The sequence below is a fragment of the Rhyacophila brunnea genome, unplaced genomic scaffold (genome assembly GCF_057557595.1).
Source record: "Rhyacophila brunnea isolate RB1 unplaced genomic scaffold, BYU_Rbru_1.0 scaffold_17, whole genome shotgun sequence".
NCBI lineage: Eukaryota > Metazoa > Arthropoda > Insecta > Trichoptera > Rhyacophilidae > Rhyacophila > Rhyacophila brunnea.
In genome coordinates this window covers 30,357,208-30,382,411 of record NW_028232827.1, presented here as the reverse complement: position 1 = coordinate 30,382,411, position 25,204 = coordinate 30,357,208, and the positions used below count along the sequence as shown (strand labels likewise).

The 25,204-nt window shown below is 35.0% G+C and overlaps 1 protein-coding gene across 1 annotated transcript in view; it reads left to right on the top strand.

Moving 5' to 3' along the window:
• The window catches only part of LOC147073942 (uncharacterized), a 54,679-nt gene extending 32,454 nt beyond the window's left edge, over positions 1-22,225 (top strand). Inside the window, exons 4-8 of the mRNA XM_085944705.1 lie at positions 4,557-8,017; positions 15,114-15,299; positions 18,396-18,474; positions 20,869-21,044; positions 22,003-22,225. Of these exons, the coding sequence (XP_085800831.1) occupies positions 6,664-8,017; positions 15,114-15,299; positions 18,396-18,474; positions 20,869-21,044; positions 22,003-22,166 (1,959 nt within the window). The 5' untranslated portion in view covers positions 4,557-6,663 and the 3' untranslated portion in view covers positions 22,167-22,225. The remainder of the gene's footprint in view (positions 1-4,556; positions 8,018-15,113; positions 15,300-18,395; positions 18,475-20,868; positions 21,045-22,002) is intronic.
• Positions 22,226-25,204: the final 2,979 nt, after the last annotated feature.

Sequence of the window (25,204 nt, the reverse complement as noted above, 5' to 3'; positions counted from 1 at the left end):
ATCAAATCCACCTGAACTGGGAAACAAGTACAAGGATGACATATCAGAAGACATTTTACATTGAATTAGTATCAGTTCAGGGAATCCCGATCTCGGGGTGAATGAGTAGATACATAACCAGGCTTTGTTTTTGATCGAAGACATATGTTACCTCATGTGCGGCAATTTGTTAGTCAAGTTAGGAATGCCAACGCCACATCGTGGAATAAACGACTCTTTCAATCTAGAATTGGAGTGAACGTGAATATGATTGAGACGCATTGAACCAATCAGTTCGAACGAATGTACCAATGTTGAACCCCCAACAGAAGGAAGTGTACGACACGTTAATGAAGGCAATTGATGATGAAAATGGTAGCTTATTTTTCCTCAATACGTCCGGTAGAACTGGGAAGACATTCCTCATGTTCATGATTTTGCCACTGTTCGTGCGAGATCCGAAATTGATGTAGCAGTTGCTTCTTCCGGGATAGCGTCCACTTTGCTAGAAGGATGCTGAACGGTTCGGCTCATTCAGCGTTGAAATTGCCGTTAAACCTTCAAATGACTCAAAAACCGACATGCAACATTGCGAAACACTCAGCAATGGCCAAAGGTTTGGAAGCAAGTAAAATCATCACCTGGTATGAATGCACAATGGCGCACAAACGCGCATTGGAAGCACTCAATCGAACTATGAAAGATCTGCGATCAAGATGTTTTGGAGGCGCAATGATTCTACTATCTGGCGATTTCCGCCAAACACTACCAGTCATTCCAAGATCGACCGCTGCCGATGAAATAAATGCTCGCCTCATATCATCGACTCTGTGGCGCTATGTGAAGAAACTTCAGCTGACGCTAAACATACAAGTTACATTGCTAAACGATCCATCTGCCGAAAAATTTTCCAAGCAATTGCTGACTATTGGTAACGGCCGTGTTCCTGTTGATGAATCGAACGGATTGATTTCGTTTCCGATGATTTTTTGCAATTTTGTCTCAACTAAGGACGAAATAATCAACAAAGTGTTCCCGAACATCATTGCTAACCTAACCACAAAAATTACAATTGGTTGAGTGAACGAGCATTCTTGCGGCAAATAATAAATATCACTTAAACTTCACAATTCAAAATCAAATCGTTGGTCCACTGCATTCCTTCAAATCTATCGACTGTGTAACAAACGAAGACGAAGCAACCAACTATCCAACTGAATTTTTAAACTCATTGGATCTGCCTGGCTTGCCACCGCACAATTTACAACTGAAGGTTGGCTTGGTAGTCATCATGCTTTGAAATCTGAACCAACCAAAACTATGTAACGGAACGCGTTTGGTGGTGAGAAAACTCATGAGCAAGGTGATTCACGTGACGATAATCAAAGGAATGTTCAAAGGTGAGGAAGTTCTCATTCCGAGAATTTCAATGATCCCAACCGATATGCCATTCGAGCTTAAACAAATTCAATTTCCAACTCGTCTTGCATTCGGCATGACGATCATCAAATTACAAGGCCAATTCTTGAGTGTTAAGGCCATATTCCATTGGCAGACGCACAGACCCAACCCGATCCAACGATCGACGCCAACCGTCGTCGCTAGCTATTTGCAATTACACGCAACGATTCAATCTCGTTGGTCCTTGATTTGATTGGTAAAATAATACTAGTGTTGCTATTATTAAAAATATAGGTTGAGTGAAAACTAGATATTTCTTAGATTGGTGGCTACACTGAACGCATTCCCGCGCAATTTTACGTCAACAAAACTGAGCTGTCAGCTGTCAAACCTAGCGAGCATCAGATCTGTTAAAATTTATGCGGCCGTTTGACATTTATAGAAAGTTTGTATACTTATTGTTAATTTACATCATGAATAACTGGGCGAGCTTGAATCTCCAAACCAATTGAGTAATTCGAATATCGAAAGCGAATAATCCAAAGACTAATTTATTGTAGCGAGTATGGCTATATTTCAACTGGCTCAGGCGGTCAGGACTCGCCGTAAACGAAAACACTGGGTCAAAAGTTGGCTAACTGAAGAACAGCGTGATCGCCATTGAATATGGCGGATTTTTTTACGTTCCACACTATATCTTTGGCGTGTATTTATTCGGCGAGGACTGTGTCCTCGGTGATACTCCATATATATTTTTTAAGTTTTCGCCATCTTGTAGTTGTTCAGTTGAAATCGACCAGTAGAATGAAATGAACGACCGTTTGCATGACTCAGGCGCATATTCGGCTATTTTCGTACGCTTTCGGCAATCTTCGCTTGATAATGAAAGGATCGCACGACGGATAATAGAAAATTTTCCACTTTCGACCCGATCGCTCACGATCCTTGAAAACCATAGAGAATAGAGTTTGACAGTCGTGGCAGACGATCGGGCCAGACGCAATCTGCCAATGGAATATGGGCTTTAGTGGCCTGAATCTATAAAATGGATGTTTCTCTCACGGTCAATTGTACGTAGCATGTTCATGTGTCGGCAAACCATCTGCTTTGTTCGTTTTCGCACCTAACAACAAAACAAAAAATGTCGTATATCACAAGGTGCTTCAATGAAGGGAATCAACTCGAATGCAACCCATCCAGCAAATAATTTAGGAGAAAGTAGTGCTATAATGCTACGCGAATCATTTCAATTCGCTTCAATAAAGCAAATGCCTTGCTGCTACGTGAATTACATTTTTTTTTCTTTTGGCCATGTTCGATCCTAATAGGATCATATGGGCCTCCACAGAGTGGAGGTTTGTATTAACAGATTTTATTTTTACGAGAAATGGATGTCAGCTTCTTGCTCAACCTATTAGGACCATACTCTGACTCATGCACAAATTAAAAACAATATTTGAACTTGCCAGACCTACGATTTAAACCTAGGACCCTCGACACTATAGACCGGCGCTTAATCCATGCGGTCATCGTGGGTGTACAGTGTGTACAGTTCAATGTAATTAAAATACTTTTCATTTTGATTTGATTGTTGCACATCTAATGAACTTATTCATTTTAACTTAATAAAAAACTGGAATTAATTCAGCTAATAAGTTAACACAAGTTTATAGATTCTGAGGCGGTACGAAGTTCGCCGGGTCAGCTAGTAATTATATAATTTAGTGATATAAGTTAAAGTGTATAGAAATAAACCAACGGCGTTTCAATAAGCGGTCCTTTTTCTTGAGTGTGCAATTTAACAAGATAATTAAGAGCTAGTCGAAGAATCTAGGTTATCACAAGTTTTTTTTTTGTTTTGTTACGCCAAAGAAGTAAGTATAACTTCTAATGCGCGTACATAAGTATACACACTGATTTTTTAAAACAGTTTTATTTGTCTCCTGGACAATATGGTTTTGTACTCATAGCAGGTATTGTAGAATCAACGACGATATTTAAAAAAATGTATTAGGCTCTCAAAAGACCTTGCAGATAGATTGTTTATGAAAAACGGTAATGCCCTCTACAATTTTCGCCTATTTATTACTAAGCTTAAAATAATATTGATATCACATATTTAAAAAAAAAGGAATATGGCTCTCATAAGACACTGCAGGTATATTGTTTATAAAAAATGGCAATGCCTTCTAGAATTTTACCTTTTTTACAAAGCTTAAAATAATAAACATATTACATATTTTAAAAATAAAATGTATTAGGCTTTCATAAACCTCTGCAGGTAGATTGTTTATGAAAAACGGCAATGCCTTCTACAATTTTCACCTATTTTACTATACTTAAAATAATAAAGATATTGCATATTTTAAAAATAAAATGTATCAGGCTTTCATAGACCCCTGCAGGTAGATTGTTTGTGAAAAAATATAAAATTATCATAATGTATTCTACTTTTCAAATATTCACTTCATTCTTATCGATGCACTGGAAAATCTATTAGGCACTCATAAATGTATGAAGGTATATCTATTGCTTTATAATCAATTAAAGAAAATTGTTTTTGATTATTTTTAATAGTACCTACCTACCTACATGTTTCCTTTTAGAATTTTTGCATTTTTACTAAATTTAAATAATGAATAATGATATTTTCATACAAGGGCAACTAGGCGAATGTATTAGTTTCTCATAAAATCCATGTAAAATGTAGGTAGTAGATGATGTAGTAAGTTTATATTTTGATAAAATATAAACTTTCTCCAATAAGCACTCATTGGGTGACATTTTGTTTATATGGAGTTTTCTGAATCTTTCTCGTTTCACCATTTTTTTCATTTTCATGAAAAATAATTTCATAAATTCGACTTTTTACTCTTTTACAATAATATGAATATAGATTACGTTTTCTTAATATATAATTTTTATATAATGTCTTAGAAAACATACGTATTATAAAAAATCCTCACATCTTTTCACTGTCTATTGATTTGCCTCAAGCAAGGCACCAAATAAATAACGACAAGCAGACCAATAACTCAGTGGTTAGAACAGTCACCGGGACCGATGTAGGTCAAATAAAAAAGCTCCTGATATCAGATCCTTAATTATTAATGATATTTATAACTTTGCAAGAGTGAACAGTTGGGAGAACTAAAATCCGTTTATGTTTATGGCAGAGGACATTGAAAGAAACCGTGGGATGAGCCTCCTGCTGGATATAGCAGCAAGTATATTAATTAAAATACAGCAAGTATTTTATTAAAAAGGTGGGAACTATTTAATATGAATAGTAAGTAAAAAATGATTATTGGTAAGTATTATAATATAATAATGGTGTGGAAATTAATCGCACAATGCAATAATCAAAATTCACAAAAAAAAATAACTTTAACATTTGGAAAGTAGTTTTCACATATATTAAATGATTTCACAAATAAATAGATGAAATCACATAAAATAGTTTGTTTCACAAAACAAAAATCATAAATCACTCATTGAAAATATAAATTCACTCAATTTTGACAACTGCACACATTTGTAAAATAGTTTTCATCGATAAATAGTATATCGCACAAAGAAAAGGTAGAAATTCACAAATGTCAAACTAATAATTGTAGCAGCAATACAATTTATTAGAAGGCAATCGCAAAAATGATGCTTAGGTGACAATATAATTTATGTTTAACGCAGTAATATAAATATGTATATATTCGTGCTGCTATCGTTCATAATATATAATTTGATGTAAATCTACAACCAAATAACATCACCTAGGTATATCTTTTTTGGTTCATCGATATAAATTTTGGTAAATGTGGCGCAGATGCCGTCATGAGATTGTATAAGTATCTTTTTTGAACTAAACCTAACCTAACCTAACCCAACCTAATCTAACCTAATCTAACTTAACCTAACCTAACCTAACCTAACCTACCCCAACCTAATATTACCCAGTTGCTTTTTTTATCTTGCAGGGAACCACACGCATGTTTGCCTTCAATTCATTTAAAAATCTATATCTCGAAAAATACGTTGTTTTTACAAATTCTTTTTGCTGTTAAGTGAAAATACAAGTGTAATATATATGTGTGAGTGTTATCTCTAAAATATCCTGAGGGATTCCTAGGATATTAAGTTTTGTGTGTTAACCACGTGTTCGGCATTGCCGAAAGTGAGGTTATGTGTACATTTTAAAGTGTCCAATATTTTTGTGACAATTTGTTTAATCTGTTTTTTACTATTACCTATCGACTTATTTACATACCGATTTTTTTTATAAATACCTACTTTTAGTCTTAGTTTAACATTGACAGTGAACGGACGTGCTCCCGGCGATTGTGTGCTGGAAAACTCCGGAAAACTCGTTTCAAAGTTCGAACACCTACAATGTCGAAAAGCTCGGAAAAATCCAGTGAAATCCGGAAAACTCCTGGAAAATCCTTTGACCTTCAAGATTAAGTTTTCTTTCGAAAACTTGTCCGTGCGTTGAAGTCTCTTGCCGGATTCTCAATCTCCTCCTCTCGGACTGGTCCCAGCAGATTGAGTAGGCGGAAAATTCCGGAAAAATTCTTTCCGAAGTCCGAGCACCTACAATGTCGGAAAAGCTCGGAAAAATCCAGTGAAATCCGGAAAACTCTTGGAAAACTTCCTTCGGGTTGCTTTCGGATTTTTCCCGCGTTTTAAGATCTCCTTCGAGCTTGACGCTTGACCGAGCGTTGATATCTCAGGCTACGACTGCGTAGACCGTAGAGCATTATTCAACTTCGGCAGGATATCGATCCTGTTTCTCGGGTCGGATTGATTCGCATTGAGTCTCGAAGCTTGTCATTGAGTGCACGTCATCCTTCATCGTCGTCCCTTTGATTTGGAGACGATTCATATTCTATCCCTTCCGCTCTCTGAGTATTCCTTACCCAGGGCAGCGACTCGGGTGTCAATCCATATCACCCGCGCGACTGGAGAGGTCTTACCCCGATTGCGGTCAACTGGTCGCTGACACGGCTTAGTGGGCTGCAAAAGGGAGAGACAGCGCTAGCAGTTGGGTCCCGTCCGAAGGGTAACCAGTCCCTTGTTCGGTGATTCGGCGTTGGTGCATACCGGCTCCGCTGCGCACGACCTTTCTTCTGAGTCTGGTTGTCCGCTACAGTTTAAGACTGGTGCGGATCAACCGGAGTCAGACAGACTCAGTTCAACAGTCTCACGCACTCGGTTGACCGAAGTTCGTTGACGACGTTCACTTTCACGAAGGGGAGTTGAACTTCCATCAATTTCCCTTCCTTAGACATGCCCAATGTGCTGAGGTCGCCGCCGTCGACGCCGTCTGGCGACGATGCCAGGCCCTCAGAGAGATCACGATCGAGCCCGAACCTGACTGAGACTGGGAGAACTTTGCGCGCAGCGATCGTGGGAACGGAGAAGAAGACCGGAACTTTAGACGTCCAACCCAAGCCACCATCCAAGCCCGTCACTATTCCCACCTCAACTGGAACAACAAAACCAGCCAAGTCTACAACAAAGATCACTACCAGGCAGACAAGGAAGGCGGTGGAGAAGGATCTCACTTCGGCATCTCCTGAGATGGCTGCTAAGAAGACCGTTCACACCCAGACGACACAACCGATCCAGGACGTTACCCCGACACAGCCTGTTTCCCAGCCTGAATCCGCGTCGTTAAAAACTAACACTGTAGACTCTCTTTCTTTACAGGTTATTAATTTATCAACTAAAGGCCTGCGCATGGTAGACCCCTTAAAGGGGAATATCACGAAAGAGACCAGAGAAGGATTGATGTCCATATTCACGGATATCATCGACCTGGCCGCCGAGTTAACGAAAAAATGCCAATCACAGGAAACGACGTTCCTGAAGGAGAAAATAGCGCTAATCCAAAAGAGCGCTATGATCAACCCTCCCTCAACAGCCGGACCTACCTCATTCAGCTATGCTTCGGTGGCAGCGTCGGGTTCTTCCCATGCTGTAATCGTCAGTGCAGCTGATAAAACCAAAACTACCTCCGATATTAAAGCAGCCTTAAGGCAAGATTTGAGGCCTTCTGAACTGAAAGTTGGAGTCAGCGGACTCATAGCCGCCAAGGACAACAAAGTAATCATCAAATGCCCGACCTCCAACGACGCCGACAGAATCAGAGCCGCTCTTCCAAGGCTGACCAAAGGAAACTTGGTCGCTAAGGAAGGTAAACGCCTAGCGCCAACCGTCGTTCTCAAAGGAATCGAAAAAGAAACCAAAGATGATGAGATCGTAGAATATATTCTCCAGCAAAATGATTCAATTTTTGAAGCCGTCGGCCAGGACAAAGAAGCCATTAAACTACAAAGGACTTTCCGGAACAGAAACAGCGACCGCCTACGAAATGCCGTCTTAACCGTCAACAGCGACGTCCGAGAAGCCATGATCAGCCAGGGAAGGATAAGTATCGGATACCAACGAGTGCAGGTAGAGGACAGCTGCCCCATTATGCAATGTTACAAGTGCATGGGATTTGGACATTCATTAGCCAGGTGCATGGAGAGCAAAGATCGTTGTTTACACTGCGCTGGCGAGCACAAATCTATGTCTTGCACGAAGAAGGATCAAGAAGACGAACACCACTGCTGGAATTGTATTAAAATGGCCAAAGGTAAGACCGAGGTGTCAAAACACAGAGCCAACGACAAGAATTGTCCTTATCGGATTAAAATGATGATGCGAACCATGAAAAGAGTCAACTATGGCTAACTCCATCGTTCCAAATACCACCGGGACCCAATTAAATACTACAGGCACCACAAAAGTAATTCAGTGGAATTTGGGCCGTTGCAAAGCGGCACAAGAAGAAGCACTAGCCAATAAGAGGGGGGCGGATAGAATACACATCCCTCGAATAAACAATGGGAAACAAATTATTTACAGTCAAACGATAACATAAAAATCTTGTCTTTCAATTACATACAAGAACGGTTAGCTAGTAAACAAACGAACAGTGTGGCCAGGCTATTGAAAATTTTGAATATAAAAAAATATTTCCTCAAACGCAAATGGCGTGGACAGAGTACTAATTTTATTGTTGATCAATGAATTCAAAATGTTTAAATGAATCTCACATTTTCCTTGGAATGACGTAGGTATATAGTGTAAATTAATCATTTCACATAACTTATCTACCTATCTTTGTAGTGAAATCTTTTGTTAAATTATTAAATCCTTGACCGTGGTTCGTTCATGGTTTTAATATCATTGAAAATGAATCCTACTATCAATATTTATGAAAATAGTTATAGTTAGTTAGGTACATATAAATAAAATTATAATATTATAATAAATAGAAATATTAAATCCTCTGTTTATTTTTTAATATTAGCACTCCCGTTGCCACGATGGTCTCGCAGTTTAGAAATGACCTTAAATCATAGATACCCCACTTATTATTATGTATATAAACGTCTACTTTTAGCTATTTGTAGATAAAATATTTAGGCATAAAAAGAAAAATATATAGGTGGTTGAATTGAATGTTTTATATGTAAAATTAATCATTTTTCGAAAGTCTAATCAATATTTCGATAAGACAGTGATAGGGCTATCTAGAAAGATATACGTTAGAGAAACGCGCAAAATAGTAATGTAAACATGAGACACTATTTTAAAATGTCATTTGTTAGTCAGAGATAGAAATGTATGTCTTTGTTCAACATAATTCTGTGAATAATGCAATCAGTTATAGCCTCCCATAATATATCGAACCTTGAAGTATACATTGTTTAAATACATCTGACGATAAACGCCAAAGCAACCCTTAACGCAATGTTATTAGTGTTCATTTTACCGTGTTAACTTCGCTACATGTGGCGTTTATTCATAAACAATTAACGAAAAGGATCCAATGCTATTGACCATTGTCTAGTCAAGTCATAAAACCTTTTTTCCCGGATTTAGAATACAGACCCTTGCTACAAGGTTTGTAAAGATTACATCAGTTTGTGGGACATAGGCAATTGAAAAAAATTCTCGAGCGGGCTAAATAAAAACAGCACAGCATGTGGCGTGGCGTATTCACATGTTCTACATGTTTATACTATTATCATATTAGGCAATGCAATATGTTAAATATTGGCAAGGGTAATATTATTTCATTCTGTTTTAGAATTTTAGGAAAATAATACAATGCGATAAATTTCATAATATTGATGTACCTACCCATTCAAATGTTGTATTCAAACCCAAATATTAAACCCGTTTAAATAAATACCCTGCATTGAAATCAGACAGCTACAGAAAATGTAGGTATGTTCTAATGACTAGCATCAATAATAATATATTTGTATCTATAGTTAACTGTAGCTTTGTAAATTGCGGTGCGGTGCGGTTAATACGATATTCTAAAATATCCTTTTTTTGACGATATTACTAATACCTACCTATATTAGTTTTTTTTAATTATAAAAGATTATAAATGAGACATTATTTTGTTGGTCCATGGTTGAACCGTAATAAATTGTATTGTCGTCGTAAATCACTAATAATAGCTTTCATCCGAAAATAATAATGAGTCAGCAAATGCAATTTAAGTGCAACTAGGTAGTACACGTGGAGTTTCTTTTGTTTATGAAGTAGACACACAGTTGCAAAAAATATTTTATAGTGTTTGCAGCATTTTTATTTTTTAATTTTACAAGTACCAATAATAAAATTATAAAGTAGGTACCTACTTACATACCTAATATGTAAATAAATAATCATAGTGAACCTGTTGTGTTTACATGATATTGTGTTATAATATTATATATTATTATTAACTATATATAATAATATGTCCATAATATCGGTGGATTGTATGTAGGTACAAGAAATTCATATTAAGATTACTGAATCATTCTTATTTCATAAGTACTTACCAAATAATATTATTATATAAATAAATATTATCATACTCAATCTGATGTAGGTATATACATAATAATATACTATTATATTATTTCTCAGTGGTGAAGTGTGGAGGTAGACTGTTAAGATCCGACATAAATAGTGCATTGTGAGTCATACGTACCTATTTGTTTTTATTGAACTAATACTACAATAATTTACATAATATGGTGTTATATAGTTTTTAAAAATCAGATAAACCCAGGCCGAAATAAAACCATAATAGTTTCGGTACGCTTTGGGCAATCCTACAATTTTGTGCACACTTTTTCATTCATACTTCTCTTTTCGTTAAATATAAAATACATATTATTATTACACGTCATGTTGTTGGTATTTTTTAACTCTTCAAGTGAAGCGCCTAGTTTCAGAAGCCCTAAAAAGGTTTTCATAAAATTTTGAGTTTGATATATATTTAGATATATGTTTTTGTCCACTATATATTGGACAAAATGTAAGCAATAAAACTTAATGTGTTCATTAAAATATATCGAAGCCAATATTATTTCATAATATGCTAGGTATCTATTATTTTATGTGGCGAACGTAATAACGAACGCCTGCACACGTGTTATTCTACCTTACAACACCCTCGTCCGCTTCGGATGAATTAGCCATCCCCACTCTCCGTGAAATGACAGCGTGTGTTCGTTGTTCCATTTAAAACAGATCGAGACACACCGTGGTTTGGTTATGACGTACATTTATCGATGTCCGATTATTATACACGATTATAAGATAATTGCATGTGATATACACAGAATAACATGTTAAACGATGACTAAATAGTATTTAAAAACATACTTTACCTTTTGAAGCAATCAATTAGCTTTTAAAATGCCTTAAAATGCCAAATTTCTAGCGGGACACTGAGTGGACGGCATGGGAACGGGCGTAATTTTTTTACCATGGTAAGGGAAAGGTTAGTTATTTTGAAACGTTCGTGGGTGGATTACTATATTATTTTTTAAAAGATGAAAGATCTTATGCGGGCGCTCCATTGGCACGCAAGTCAGACAATTTACAGTCTTCGGACTTTTTTTCGCGTGGAGCACCTCAGATCTGCGGATTTATTAATCCGCTGACCAGGCCCATTGGATTTCAAACATGTTTGATATTTTACTCTCCGAGTTGCCAGAATTCGTCCGTCAATCACTACATAAATTCGATTTGTCATTAATATGCAATCATTCGGAACGATTTTTTTTTATTATTTTAAACATTTTTATTGATTAATTTGTTAATTCAAACATTAGAAAATGAGAGATTTATAAATTATTTTATTTATTTGTATTTATGAAATTCATAAAAGAAAACATATAAAAGTCTACATAATTATAAATAACACAAAATTTTAGGATTATCGGAAGACATTCCGATAATCGCAACTTTTGACTTTTTTGACAGCTCGACTTTTTTATTCGTTCGTTGATCAGTATCAGAGCATAGACAAATCGGACGACTGATTGTCCTCGGACTTTTGGCTCGCCAATGGAGTGCTGGCAATAAGTTTCATGGTCTTGTTTACATTATATAGGTACTATAATAAATTGACATTATTAAATTATTATCAGATTCGGCATTTACACTAATAGTAAAAATAATAATATACCTACATATAAATAATTAATATACTTAGGTACTTAAATTAGTAATTTTAAAAGACGCTGAAAAAACCTTTTTTGTAGTGATGAGTCCAAAACATGTGAAATTATAAAAAATCCCCGAGCCCTAACTAATTAATTAAGCATACAATTTTAATTAAGATAAATTTAATACCATACTATTAATTATTGTTGTACCCAAACTGAGATTCATTTTTTATAAAATTAGACAATAATAGGTAATGAAAATGTACTTTAGTAGTTAAAAAATAAAAATTTATTAAAATGATTTCTGTAATATTTGTAGTAGGTACCTACCTAGATTACTTATATTTTTGATCAATTATTAATTTAATCTTTGAGGTTATTCGCATTTATTGTGTGAAATGTCCATCTAGCTCTTTTTTCTGCACCTGTGCGACTTCTTAGTTGACTTCTTTTAGTAATAATGTAATCATAAATGTTCATAATGAACATGAAAATTTGTTCTTACCGATATTCATGAATGCATAGACTAATATACTTTATATGCGATAATGGTAGCCCTTAAATGCCGTGCGCCCCATTGAAAGTTTTTTACTTTTCATACTATCAAAATAATAATGGATATTGGTTTTATCTATTGGCCCATGTCATTTAAATAATGGTTATTTATTTTTACTACTGATTTTTGAATATTATTTCTTGCTGTACCAATATTTTATATTCAACATTAAATCTGGCGGGCTTATACCGATACTTTGAAATAAATACTTACCATTAATTTAAAATTCAGTTGACAGACAGTTGTTATTTAAAAACTTTTCAAAATTGTCTATTAATACTTGCTTCAAAAATGCACGCCGTATTTTATCTCAGTAATGCCGAACCTATGTATACCAAGCTTGTATAATTTAGTGTAAATAAATCTGCTTCCACGCGGAATCATAAATCAAATTTCCGCGTTATAACTAAATGTGTCCCAAGACGTCCACACTTCCAAAACCTGAAGTAATGCCGGATGAAGGATCTTACCAGCCTACATGTGAGTCATCCTTCTTCTTAGGTATTAGTACGTACTTCAAAATATCATAATTTTTATCAGTGGCGCACCCAGGATTTAATATTGGGGGGGGGGCCAAGGAGGAGAATGTAAATTAGTCCTATAGACTCTTTTTCTTCTTCACAGCCTAATTTCTCGTTTATCGGTATTTTGTCTATTGCACTCGGTATACCTACACCATGGTCCCCACATCCTGAAGCGGGCCCTCAGGCTAGAATATTTGGGGGGCCCCCTACCTACCGCTAAGATTAAAGGCAGTGTGAAACGTTTTTCAAATTGTGTTTTAGTTCAAATTAAGGGTACTTATACAGTGAATTATTGGCGATTTTTAATATATCTACTTTAATAATGGAGCTGTCGAGTATTGACACATAATAATCAAACAATATATTGCACAATTATATAATTAATTGAAAATGTTCATGGGCACGAAGTATAATAGCGCCGCAGGCGACTTTTTTTACTATTAAAGCTAATTTATGATGTGTGTTTATCTCATTTATCTTTTTTTGACAGTTCCACTAGAGATTGGGTTTCTAAAAAACCTGACATTAGTGTTTCGAAATTTTTGTGTTAGAAATTAAAATCTAAGAAATTTTTCTAAAAAGGGTGCTGGAGAATTATTACAAATCATTTTTTTGCCGTGTTTTTATTTGTCTAAGCCCAAATGTATAGTTTATTGGCTTTCAATTTCAATGTTTAAAATAATTCTGATAATTTTCATTTTTGGGGGGTGCCAGGGCCTCTTGCCCCCCCCCCTGGGTGCGCCACTGATTTTTATAATATCGTAATAGATTTTTGAACTATCTTCGTGTGTTCTTCCTCGTTCTGCTATCGACGTTTCGGGCTCGTTGCAGGAGTCATTTTCTTGACCATTTTTATATCAGTGCACCCCTGGCAAACAAATACAGCTCAAAACTATGATCTTGCAATAAACGAATCTGCAATTTGAAATGAATGTTTTGACATACAATCTGTTACGTTATACAAATATTCGATTTTAAATTAATCTGCGATCAAATATATCAGGGGTGGCAAACCTATGGCATGCGTGCCACTGGTGCCACGCGAGATGATTTTGCATGGCTCGCGTTTGAAGAGAAAAAAAATACTTACCTATAATAATAATAAATGACAGATTGCATTATATAAAAAATAGATGGCAAATACTCTTCAAGAATAAGCATTACGTTTAAGAGCATACTTCAGTGAAACGGCAAATAAATTTTAGCAATAGGTGGGACGTAATTTTGCAAGCATTGCCAATCGAAGAGCAATAGTCGACCTGTGAGCACGTCAATTTGTTTTGTGATGGCGTCGAAGGAATTTATTCTTAAATCATGTAAAGACGACTAAAAAACGCTACGTATTTACTCGAAAAACAAAACATGTCAATGAATATATTATTATTATTACCTAAATAACAATAAACATAAAATAACATGGATGCATGTTGAATTTTTATGACAAATTATGTTTTGTTCGTCACGCGTCGTTTTAGACCATGCCTCAGCTGAAGTATAGTCTTAATGTAAATATGTATATAATTGCATAGGTCGGTCCTTAGACTTTATGCGTCACATATAATATTATCACACTAACATCATCAGGCGGCGGAGGATACCGCGCCGCGAACCTCTAATTTTGATCGATTCACGATGCTTGATACCACTGTAGCGAGAGAACGTCTCATCTGAACGGAGCAATTATCATGTCAATTTATGCGATAAGAATTAAACTAATTAATATATTAATACACAATTTCATTTCTACCCACATAAAAATGACTGCACCAAATAAGAATAAAAAACTTGGTGTGGCTAATAGTAGTAATTCTGTTTCAAAATTGGTGGACCGAAATGTATGGCGTAATTGAAAAAAGCGATAAAGCTATTAATACGTGTGCTATGTTCTTTGAGTGGTATCTAGAATATCATCATTTTTTTTAATAATATTATTAAAAGCCAATTTTTCCTCATGAGAAACTGCTCGGCACGTCAGACAGTTGAAAAATAATATTTAGGAAATTTTGGCAAGCGTACATAAAAAATTTCGCCAACCCTGAAATAGGTCATTAAATAATTTATTTTTCGTTATTCAAGACGCCACTGCCTTGCTTTTCCCACAACACACAAAACCATTACTAACAAAATATTTTTAATTTCCAGTTTCGACGATTTCTATACCTTTCCTCGCAGTCGCATTCGCTGCTCACGTCTGGATAAAGGAATTCAGATCGTCTTGCTCCTGTTCACTGGCCATCCTTTTAGCGTGCATGCTCACAAAAGAGATTATGGTAATCGTCATTGGGACCACTGGTTGCCAAAATCTACCAAAAGCCTGTCCAATTGTAGGTCAGAACAATAAGTTTTTATGTCAAATGATGTTACTATAATAGTAGGGGAGAGCAGGTAGGATTCGTACACAGGGAGCATTCGTACAGTGGCGATATCTTCACTATCCAATTCATTGGCGTGCTCACGTTTGTATGTAAGACTCCCGCTCATACGCATAGTGTAACCGCGGGGCAGGGCATCAGTGCGGCCAACAGCTTCGACGGAGCACGCCGATACGTGTTTTCGCTCTACGTAAGTATTTTTTGTATTCACTTTTGAACACGCTTAACTGTTATAAGTTTTGCACGAATGTTATAAGTGACTTAGTATAGTTTATGAAGTGATAACTTTGTTTAATATGTAAATAGTCATTTTAGGCTAACTATAGCGGTTATTTTTATTTTCAATTAATTTGTTGATTTCTCGGTTTGGGGTACTTTCGTGCAGTTATGAGTGGGGTAGATTCGTACAATACGAATGCTCCCCATTCCTAACTGCGTGGCAGTAGAAAGATTGTTCACCAAAAATATTATTGTTACAGAACCATGCCGCGAATATATGTGAAAAAGGGGACAGGAACAGGAGACGTTGATGAAGATGCAATGATGCAAGATGCAGCCGTTAGAATCCACGTAAGGTGGACAATCAACTTCTACAGCGGGCCAAGATGCCAATGTGCCAGAAACTCTACCTGCAGAAACAGAGATTACTCAACAAGATCTTCCATGGAGCTCAGCGCCAGTATCATCCTCCTTGCTATCGCCTACAACTGCACCTGCATCTTCATCAACTGTAGGATTAATAACTCCAGAAATTATCCGACCCTATCCCAGAGTGGACAGAAATGCGTTAAAAAAGTCGAAGAAAGGAAAACTACCAGGAAAATCGAGAATATATACAGATACCCCTGAAAAAATAGACTAGAAGAAATAGAAAAAGCAAAACAGTTGAAGAAGCAAGAGCAAGAGAGGAAACAAGGGGCTAAGGAGATGAAGCGAGCATTATATTTACTGTCAGATACAAGAACCAAAACAAAGAGACAGAAGAAAACTTCAGGGACAACTAAACCAAAGAGGCAAAATAAAACTGTAAAGACTGATAGTCAGGATGAAACTGATTGTGAGGATGAGGCTAATATGAGTTTAAGAGAAAGTTGTTGTTCTCTAATCGAAGAGACGTCTGAAGGATCGGATAATGACAATGAAACTCCAGTTACGTCAGAGAACATCAAAAAAGAACGCTTTATGATAGTAGAGTTCAAGAAAACAAAGACCGTTTAAATTATCTTGGGCAGGTGCTTAAAAAATATAGTCCCGTTGAATACAAAGTTTCATTTTTAAGGAAGAAGCCTCATACCTGGAAATTTGTCTTTCCCACTACCAAAGATGAAGGAACAGTTTACATATCAGATGTGGTATGTGTTTTCCCGCTGTCAAAATCTGCTTTTACAGCAAGAACAGCCCGGATAATATTTAGCTTCGAAAAAGACCTATCTATATATAATGTTGGATAGTACAACTATTAAATACGATTAAGACCTATTACTCTAATGGTTAATTTTATAATGTTGGTTTATTCGTTCCTTTATTAACAAAAAAATAAATAAAAGTGTTATGTTTTTATGACTAAGTAGTTATAAGCACTTTAAAAACAATAACTGTTAATTATTATTACATGAAGGCTGATTCTGTGTTAGCTTTGATCTCAATAAATGAATATATTACATTGAATAAATAGCATTTTCTTTGACTGTACGAAGGTTCCCCATTATGTACGAATGTGCCCCACACTATGTACGAAGCTACCCCACGTGTGGGGTAGTTTCGTACGTTTTCCATTTTTCAGAAAAGTTACCGTAGCTTCGCCATGCTGATTTGTATCTAAACTAATACTTCACTATTATTAAAGCCAAATATATTGGATATATAACAGCATTGAAGTTATTTAAAAATATCTTACAGTTTTGTTTTTATACGGCTTAGAGTAAAAAGTGTACGAATCCTACCTGCTCTCCCCTATATAAGTTCCTACCGGTGGCGAGGTCTCCATACTAGGCGATTATTTAAAGCATACCTTCTTAACAAATTTTAATTGCATATTGACGTATTTAAATAATCACTTATATTCTATAAAAATATGTCGTATATGTAAGAATGTATAAACAGGGCTCGAAATTGACTGAAGCGTACCGGAGCGATGTTCCGGTTCATAAAATCCCCAAAAGTGTAATGTAATTTTACCGGCCATATTATAACAAAAAAATCTAACACACTTATTATTATAAAATACCCATAAAATTAAATAGCTGTGTTAATATTCTCGTAAAGTTATCAAACGCTCCGGTTTGTAAAATTTTCCATTTCGAGCGCTGATTATAAATAAATGAAGATTATAGCACCATCTATTAAAGGTTCTTATTCATCGGATTATTCGCCGGGAGTGATGATGTTTTTTTGTATGATTTTTAGGTCACGTGACCTCAGTCTGTCTATCGTATTCTATTCAATATGGTAGGCTCAAACGCCAAACCTAAAACCTTTGCCATAATATTATTGTCTATGACTGCAGCTTTGTCTGAAATAATTATTAAAAAATATATGGCATTCAATCACGTATAAATAAATATACCTACTTGGATTGTTTTTAAAAATAAAAATATTTTTTTGAAATTTAAAAAAAATTACCAGATTTTTGCAACACCCCCCCCCCCCTCGTTTCGTTACTTAACTGTTTTTTAATACTATCACTTTATGGTTGCTGTATTTTCCAGAAAAGGTAAAAAAAATACATTGAATCGATAATAAACTAGAATTATTAGTCAGAAGATTCTAAACGAGACAATCTATATTATTACATGTTATGTTATGTTATGTGAAACGAAGTATTCAATAAACAATTATAGTTTAATAATATTCCATTGTGATTGTGATTACTGATTGATTACTAATAAATGTCTAATGTTATTTGATATCGCAGTGACTTGGTATTTAAATGATTTCTTTAATAAGTTTGGGAATCAGTCCGCATTTCCTTACGGACAATTTCCAGATACTATTGGACAATGTTTTGCATCATTAAAGGCGACTGACAAATATTTTTATTGTTTTCTTTCAGGTTATTTCATCCACTTTGGTTTCCTGATATATCATTTTTGGTTCACCATACTATGTTTTGATATTTATCGCATATTCAAGTAAGTAACAAAAAATCATTTCAAAAATTACTTACTACATTCGTGGAGTTACTGCCAAAAATTGGTAAGTCTCAAAATCATATTATGGGGTAATTGCGATTTGAAGTTTGGCGTGTCCTCTAAAATAAATTTGCATGTTATATAATTATATCAGATGACCTTGAGTTTTTATTCTAGCATACATATTTTTATATAAAATTAAAAACACATAATCTGTAGTTAACTCTAAATAACTAAATTATCGACTTACCAAATTTTGGCAGCAACCCTACGATATTATCAGGTAATCTTTATAAAACTGTCGTCAGGCTCGTACTAACCTACGAAACTGATCACTGCGCTTAATGTAACAATAATGAGAGGGCACTGGACATTTTTAAGATATTATAAATATTTAAAAGCATTTTCGGGGGTGCATTTTAAAAATAGCATGATGAATGTAGGAACGACATATTATGTACTTACACCCAAGGCCCACTGTAATAGTCATTCCATGGCACGAAACTGTAAATTTCGATCGTTGTGCTAGGTATTGCTTGTTCTTTGAATGCAATATAGTAAACAATTTATAGAGAATAATGATTGTTTCATATTTAAAAAAAAAAATGGTGATACTGTCACAAACAGTGACATATTCGTTAACGTCCCTAGGTGAAGGTCTGTTACCGAAAGTTGAGGCGACCAGAATACTCACACAGACGCATTGTTTACAAACAGTATGTTTAAAATTTTTAAATCGACTTCTAAAAAGGGAGATTCTTTGTTGTGATTTAGGAAAAAAAACGAACTTATCAAAAAAGGAACAGCCTGTAAAAGAATGCTGTATTCTTCAAAAATACACCGATACACACAATCTTTCGTATCTGTGATAGCCTCAATTTTTCAACCTATAACAAAATATCAAACATTATACGATGGCAAATCTCTTCCCTTCATCAACTCCTCTTCGACAAATTAAAATGGTCCTCCAATTTAGGAATTATTACATTTAAAAATCATTAAGCATTGACTTTTTTAATAAAGTTTAATTAATAAAAAACTTGAGGGTTTGATTTGGGTTCAGTATTTCAGGAATTGTCGGGGTGATAATCGTGTTATTTTTTATGAAGAAAAATAACAGAAACGTGTTACAATCTTAACTAGTTAGAATAGCCCTGCAAGTATTCAAATAAAATATAATAATATTATCGTGTTATCAATGTTAACTAGGTGTTATTATTATATAAACGAATGTGTGTAGGTTTCAGATGCCATTGAAGGAGCGATAATATTTATTTACTTGACTATTCATTGCATCATTTTGATCAACACCATTGACGATCAGAAAGGAACCACAATCACAAATTGATGATTTTCTGCGAGGACAATGACTTACATCGGTGCTTCCAAAACATATAATATAGTTTTTGCCGGCGTGCCCCACTTTCGATTAAAAATTTCCCCTTCAGAGCCGAATTCGAGTATTTTTATTTATTTTATTAGTTTTTCCGGCCAAAAAACTACTCTCAAAGTCAGATTCGACAGCTTTTTGTTCACAGTTCGTCATAGGCTGCAGACACACGACATTGCAGCGACATCTTATTTGATTCCAATTGCATCCGATTAGATTCAAACAAGACCCTGTGTCGACGTACGCTTACGCACATCCGCTGCAATGTCGTGTGTATGCAGCCTTCATTACGGCAGCTATACGTTACTACAATTAATAGCGTATGATCAAGACAGGCATGGGTTGGGCAGCAGGCGGAGTAAAGTACGTGTATCGCAGTACTTGTTCGTAGATACAACATGTAGTCAGTGGTGGTCTTATGCTCATATTACATTGGCAGATTTCGTCTGGCCCGATAGTCTGCCACGATTACCAAAAATCTATTATCTACGGTTTTCCGGGATCGTAAACGATCGTGAGTAAATTGGAAGCAATCCTGTTTCCGTCTGCCACAATTCACGAAGATTCAAGCGAAGGCGACGAGTGGCGACGGGATGGGACTGAGTAACCCCGGTCATCAAAAAATAGACGCAATAGCTTTCTTAATTTGTATATAGGTGTCACCGTGAAATAGGGAATATTTCATTTGATTAATTATTTTAATGCCTACCGCGTAATCCATCAGTTACAATCAATGCTTTATTTATTTGTATAATATGTAATAATAAATATCTAAATAAAATTGGAACGGGTTTAGATGGATAAAATAAATAAATACTTCACTTAATCATGTAATTAAGTATATATATATATATATATATATTATAAATATATATTTTTGACATGATAATTATGCAGGGATGGTCCCTATGAACCCTTAAGGTAGAGCCGCTCCATCTGTCTGATAATATCCTCAACTGGGTAACAAATCGATGAAAATGAAAGTTTTTTTTTATTATTTACAGGCTATCCACAGAAGAATATAACAAGCATGGAAACAATTTTAATCGCAATAACATTTTGATTTGCGTCTCACCTATGTTCATAATTATCATTGTTGCTGCAGCGCTTGGCGCAAAGCCGTGGATACCAATTTTCAGCCAAGAGACAATTGAATTTGCCAGTCAGCGTCAGTTCAATGGTAGGTGAAATAACATGTTTCCATTATGACAGAAATTAACACTATTGAAATCTCAGAGTAACAATATAAAGAGAGTGGGTATTGTTCGGCAGAACGAAGCCGTAATTCTTGCGTATAACGTACAATTTTATTATTCTTAACATAACTATAAAACTTTATACCATCATGTTGCTTCTCAGTACGGCTATCAGAACACAACATAGTTAACTATATTTTCTACTAAATTAACTAAAAATAATTACCACTAACTTTATTTTTAACACAAAAACAATAAACGTCAGCAACACCTGCATGCAGTTTTTAAATAAATGTAGTCATTCAAATCAAAATCTATTTAAAGTCGATATTCTATCTTACTCTAACGCATTTTGAGGAGCTATAACCGTCCGCGTCGAATGCTTTCTCACTCGCACTTATGGTTCGTTTTTGTTCAGACTTTGATTGAAATAGTGTAATTATATTAAAAACGCACGTCAATTGAAATAGTGTGTGTCTGCGACCTTATAAGGAAAATATTTCATCTCAATTATAAATATTTCGCTCAGCAATCGAAAGACATGTTTTCTAATTATTCCTTTCGGCCTAAGGGCTCAAACACACAGCACTGCAGTTGCAGCGTGTTAACACTTGATTCCATTTTACTTGATTCCAAATGCATCCGATTAGAATCTCCAATTGGATAAAAAACCTAATTGGTGATTATAATCGTATGCAATTGGAATCAAGTAAGACAAACGTCGACGCAGGTCTTATTTTATCCCAATTTTATCCGATTATAATCACCAATTCAATTTCTTTTATCAAATTGGTGATTCTAATCGTATGAAATTAGAATCAAATAAGACCTGCATCGACGCACGTTCACTGCAATGCAGTGTGTCTGCAGCCTTAGACATACCAAAATAAAATTAAAACATTGTTGTAACTATATTAATAATATTTTGTATGTATGTTACAGAAAATACAGTACATATGTTCGTAACCTATTATGTCCCAGTTGGAATCTCTTTGATTATTGCTGTTGTGTTATTAGTTCGAGCGAGGATATCAAATTTGTACAATGACAAGAGTCTGGCCATACCACGTATTGACAGAGACAGAACAAGGTCAGTATTTTTTTAATTTCGCAAACTTTTTGGCATCGCGAGTTATCATTAATGGCCAGTGTGGACAACCAGCGATACGTATTTCTTTTTATTGAACTAGACTACAATTTACAGATGGCAATGGTTAGTTTTTGAAAATAAATTAAACCCTGCCTAAACCAAACCATAATAATTTTAGTATATTCTGGGCGATATGACAAAATTGTGCACACTTTTTAATTAATACTTATTTGTTTGCGTTGGATTAAAAATACATATTACACAATAAATATTGTTGGTTCATTTGAATAAAGTTATGTATGATTTAATTGCATAATTTTAGATATTTTATAGATAGTCGAGCATTTTTGGACGATTATCTACGAGTATTATGGCATGGTTTTCGCAGGGTTTAATTAATTTAAAAAAAAATAACCAACACCATCTGTAATTGTAGTATCATTTCAATGGAAGCAAATACGTATGACTGACAAAGTTTATATTTAAAGCACTATTTATGGCGGACCTTAACAGCCTATCTCCATTCTTCGCCACTGATGCATAGGGTGCAGACGCCAGACATACGGCATTGCAGTCGACGTGCATCGATGCAAGTCTTACTTGATTCTATTCGCATCCGATTAGAATCACCAATCGGTGTCTCTAGCGTAAAGTTCAACACAATGTGTCCAATTTTGGTGCATTTCCAGTAATTCTGAAAAGCTGGATATACTTAACTGATTTCAGTCAAACTAATTGAATACCTTCTTTCAGGGTTGTGGATTGCATTATTGGAGACGTATTTATAACATTGGGATGGTTACTGGAAATGCTATCCATATTTCAGGACAATGGTGAGCTAAGATATGCGGCAATTGTGTTCATTTATTTTCAAGGAACATTTCTATCGTCCATATTTTTGAAAGATCACATGATAAATGCAATGTACAACTATATCAAACAGGTAAGCAACACAGGTGTTAATATTTTGATAATGTCGTTGTTAAACAATAATTTAATATGCGATTTGTAAACGAGTTCGCCCATATGAATTCAACACAAGCACAAATCGTCAATATTCAACACAACCTGACAACTATGTGTAGCCATATGGAGAAAACATAACATGCTTTTTGCTATAAATTTATCAATATAATAGTTGTTTTAATTTAAATATACACTCACCACTGTCAAAAATTGCAGAAAGACTCGTCAGTTAATGGTGTTTTAAAATACCTTCACGTCGTGAACAATGTATGTTTTTAGTTTAGTTTAGATCTTTACCAGTGTTGCACAACCCACCGTCTTTTTTCTTGTATTGGGTGGAAATGCAATGTTTTATTGATTTAATTTAACAAAAAAAAATAGTATTTATTCCACTTTTAATAAATAAATCTGGACCGGTTTCGTCCACCTCAGAGGGACATTTTCAACTGAATAATATTTATAAAACAGGTATTTATATATATTGTATATTTATAATATTAGCAAGATGGAACAGACACTTTGATACTCTTCTAAACAGTAACTCCAGTAATCAAACAACGAAATCGACTTCTGACCCACAAACATATCCAGATGACGACGAAGAAAGCACACCGCCTTCACTGGTGGAAGTCACTAACGACATTTATAAACTGAAAACCCCTGCATCCCCTGGCATGGACAATATCCCAGCTGAATTAATCAAATGTGGCAGTGAAAACCTTTTAACATGCATGTATGAACTTATGAGTAAGGTGTGGCAGGAAGAAAGAATACCCAAAGAATGGAACATGGGAACAATATGCCCCATTCATAAAAAGGAAACGTTATGGATTGTACTAACAACAGGGGCATAACTCTTCTGAACACAGCCTATAAAGTGTTCTCCAATATCATGTACAGAAAAATGGTTAAATACACGGAATGCACAATAGGCGAGTATCAATGTGGTTTCCGCCCAACAAAGTGGACCACCGATCAAGTATTTGCCCGACGACAAATCCTAGAAAAATGCCATGAACATACGATAGACACATATCACTTATTTGTTGTTTTCAAAGCAGCCTATGACTCCATCAATAGGCTAAAACTCTACGAAGCATTATATGAAATGGAGATCCCCAATAAGCTAATAAGCCTTGTTAAGGGGGGACATGCTCGTCGACGGTCAAAATTGAGTTTTTATTGTATATTCAAACCATGATCCTGGACACTCCTTAAACGTTGTAGATGATCTATTTATATCATTTTGAAGCCTTATTATCCTTTATAGTTATTTTAAACATTTGATGACTGCATGAAGTATTTTTGTTACATAAAATAGTATTCTTTTAAACCTCTCGCTCTAATGTTTTAGAATATAGTCATATTTCGGTACATAACTGTGCAGTGGTGTTAAGATTTTTTACAATTATTAATTTTTAAACGCATTTATAAAACCATTAGCATAATTTATTACGAGATAATTTTTGTAAAATATTCACGATAAAAAATTATATTGATAATCTCTGTGATCCCAAATTTGACAAGAATTAGGCATTTTATTATTCAAAAAATCGGCAAGATTAACACATTTGAAGATGATTCTAAAGATATTTATTATAAGCTATGTCTTTGACCATTCAAGTGTGATAAACATCTTATGAATAATGATTGCTTTATAATAATTATTGACCTAAGAATAAGGTAGTGTTTTTTTGAAATACGCCATTTCTTTTGTCATTCCCCAGTGGTTAAGCTACAACATACGGCCGTAGCCATAAATTGACAAACTATAATTGAAGTAGGGAGTAAAATGATATTGACGCGCGTGTTTGAACATGTACCGTTTAAAAAAAAATAAAAAAAAATTCGGTTAAGTACATGTTCAAACACGCGCGTTAACATAATTTTACTCCCTACTTTAATTATAGTTTGTCATTTTATGGCTACGGCCGTATGTTGTAGCTTAACCACTAGGGAATGACAAAAGAAATGGCGTATTTCAAAAAAACACTACCTTATTCTTAGGTCAATAATTATTATAAAGCAATCATTATTCATAAGATGTTTATCACACTTGAATGGTCAAAGACATAGCTTATAATAAAT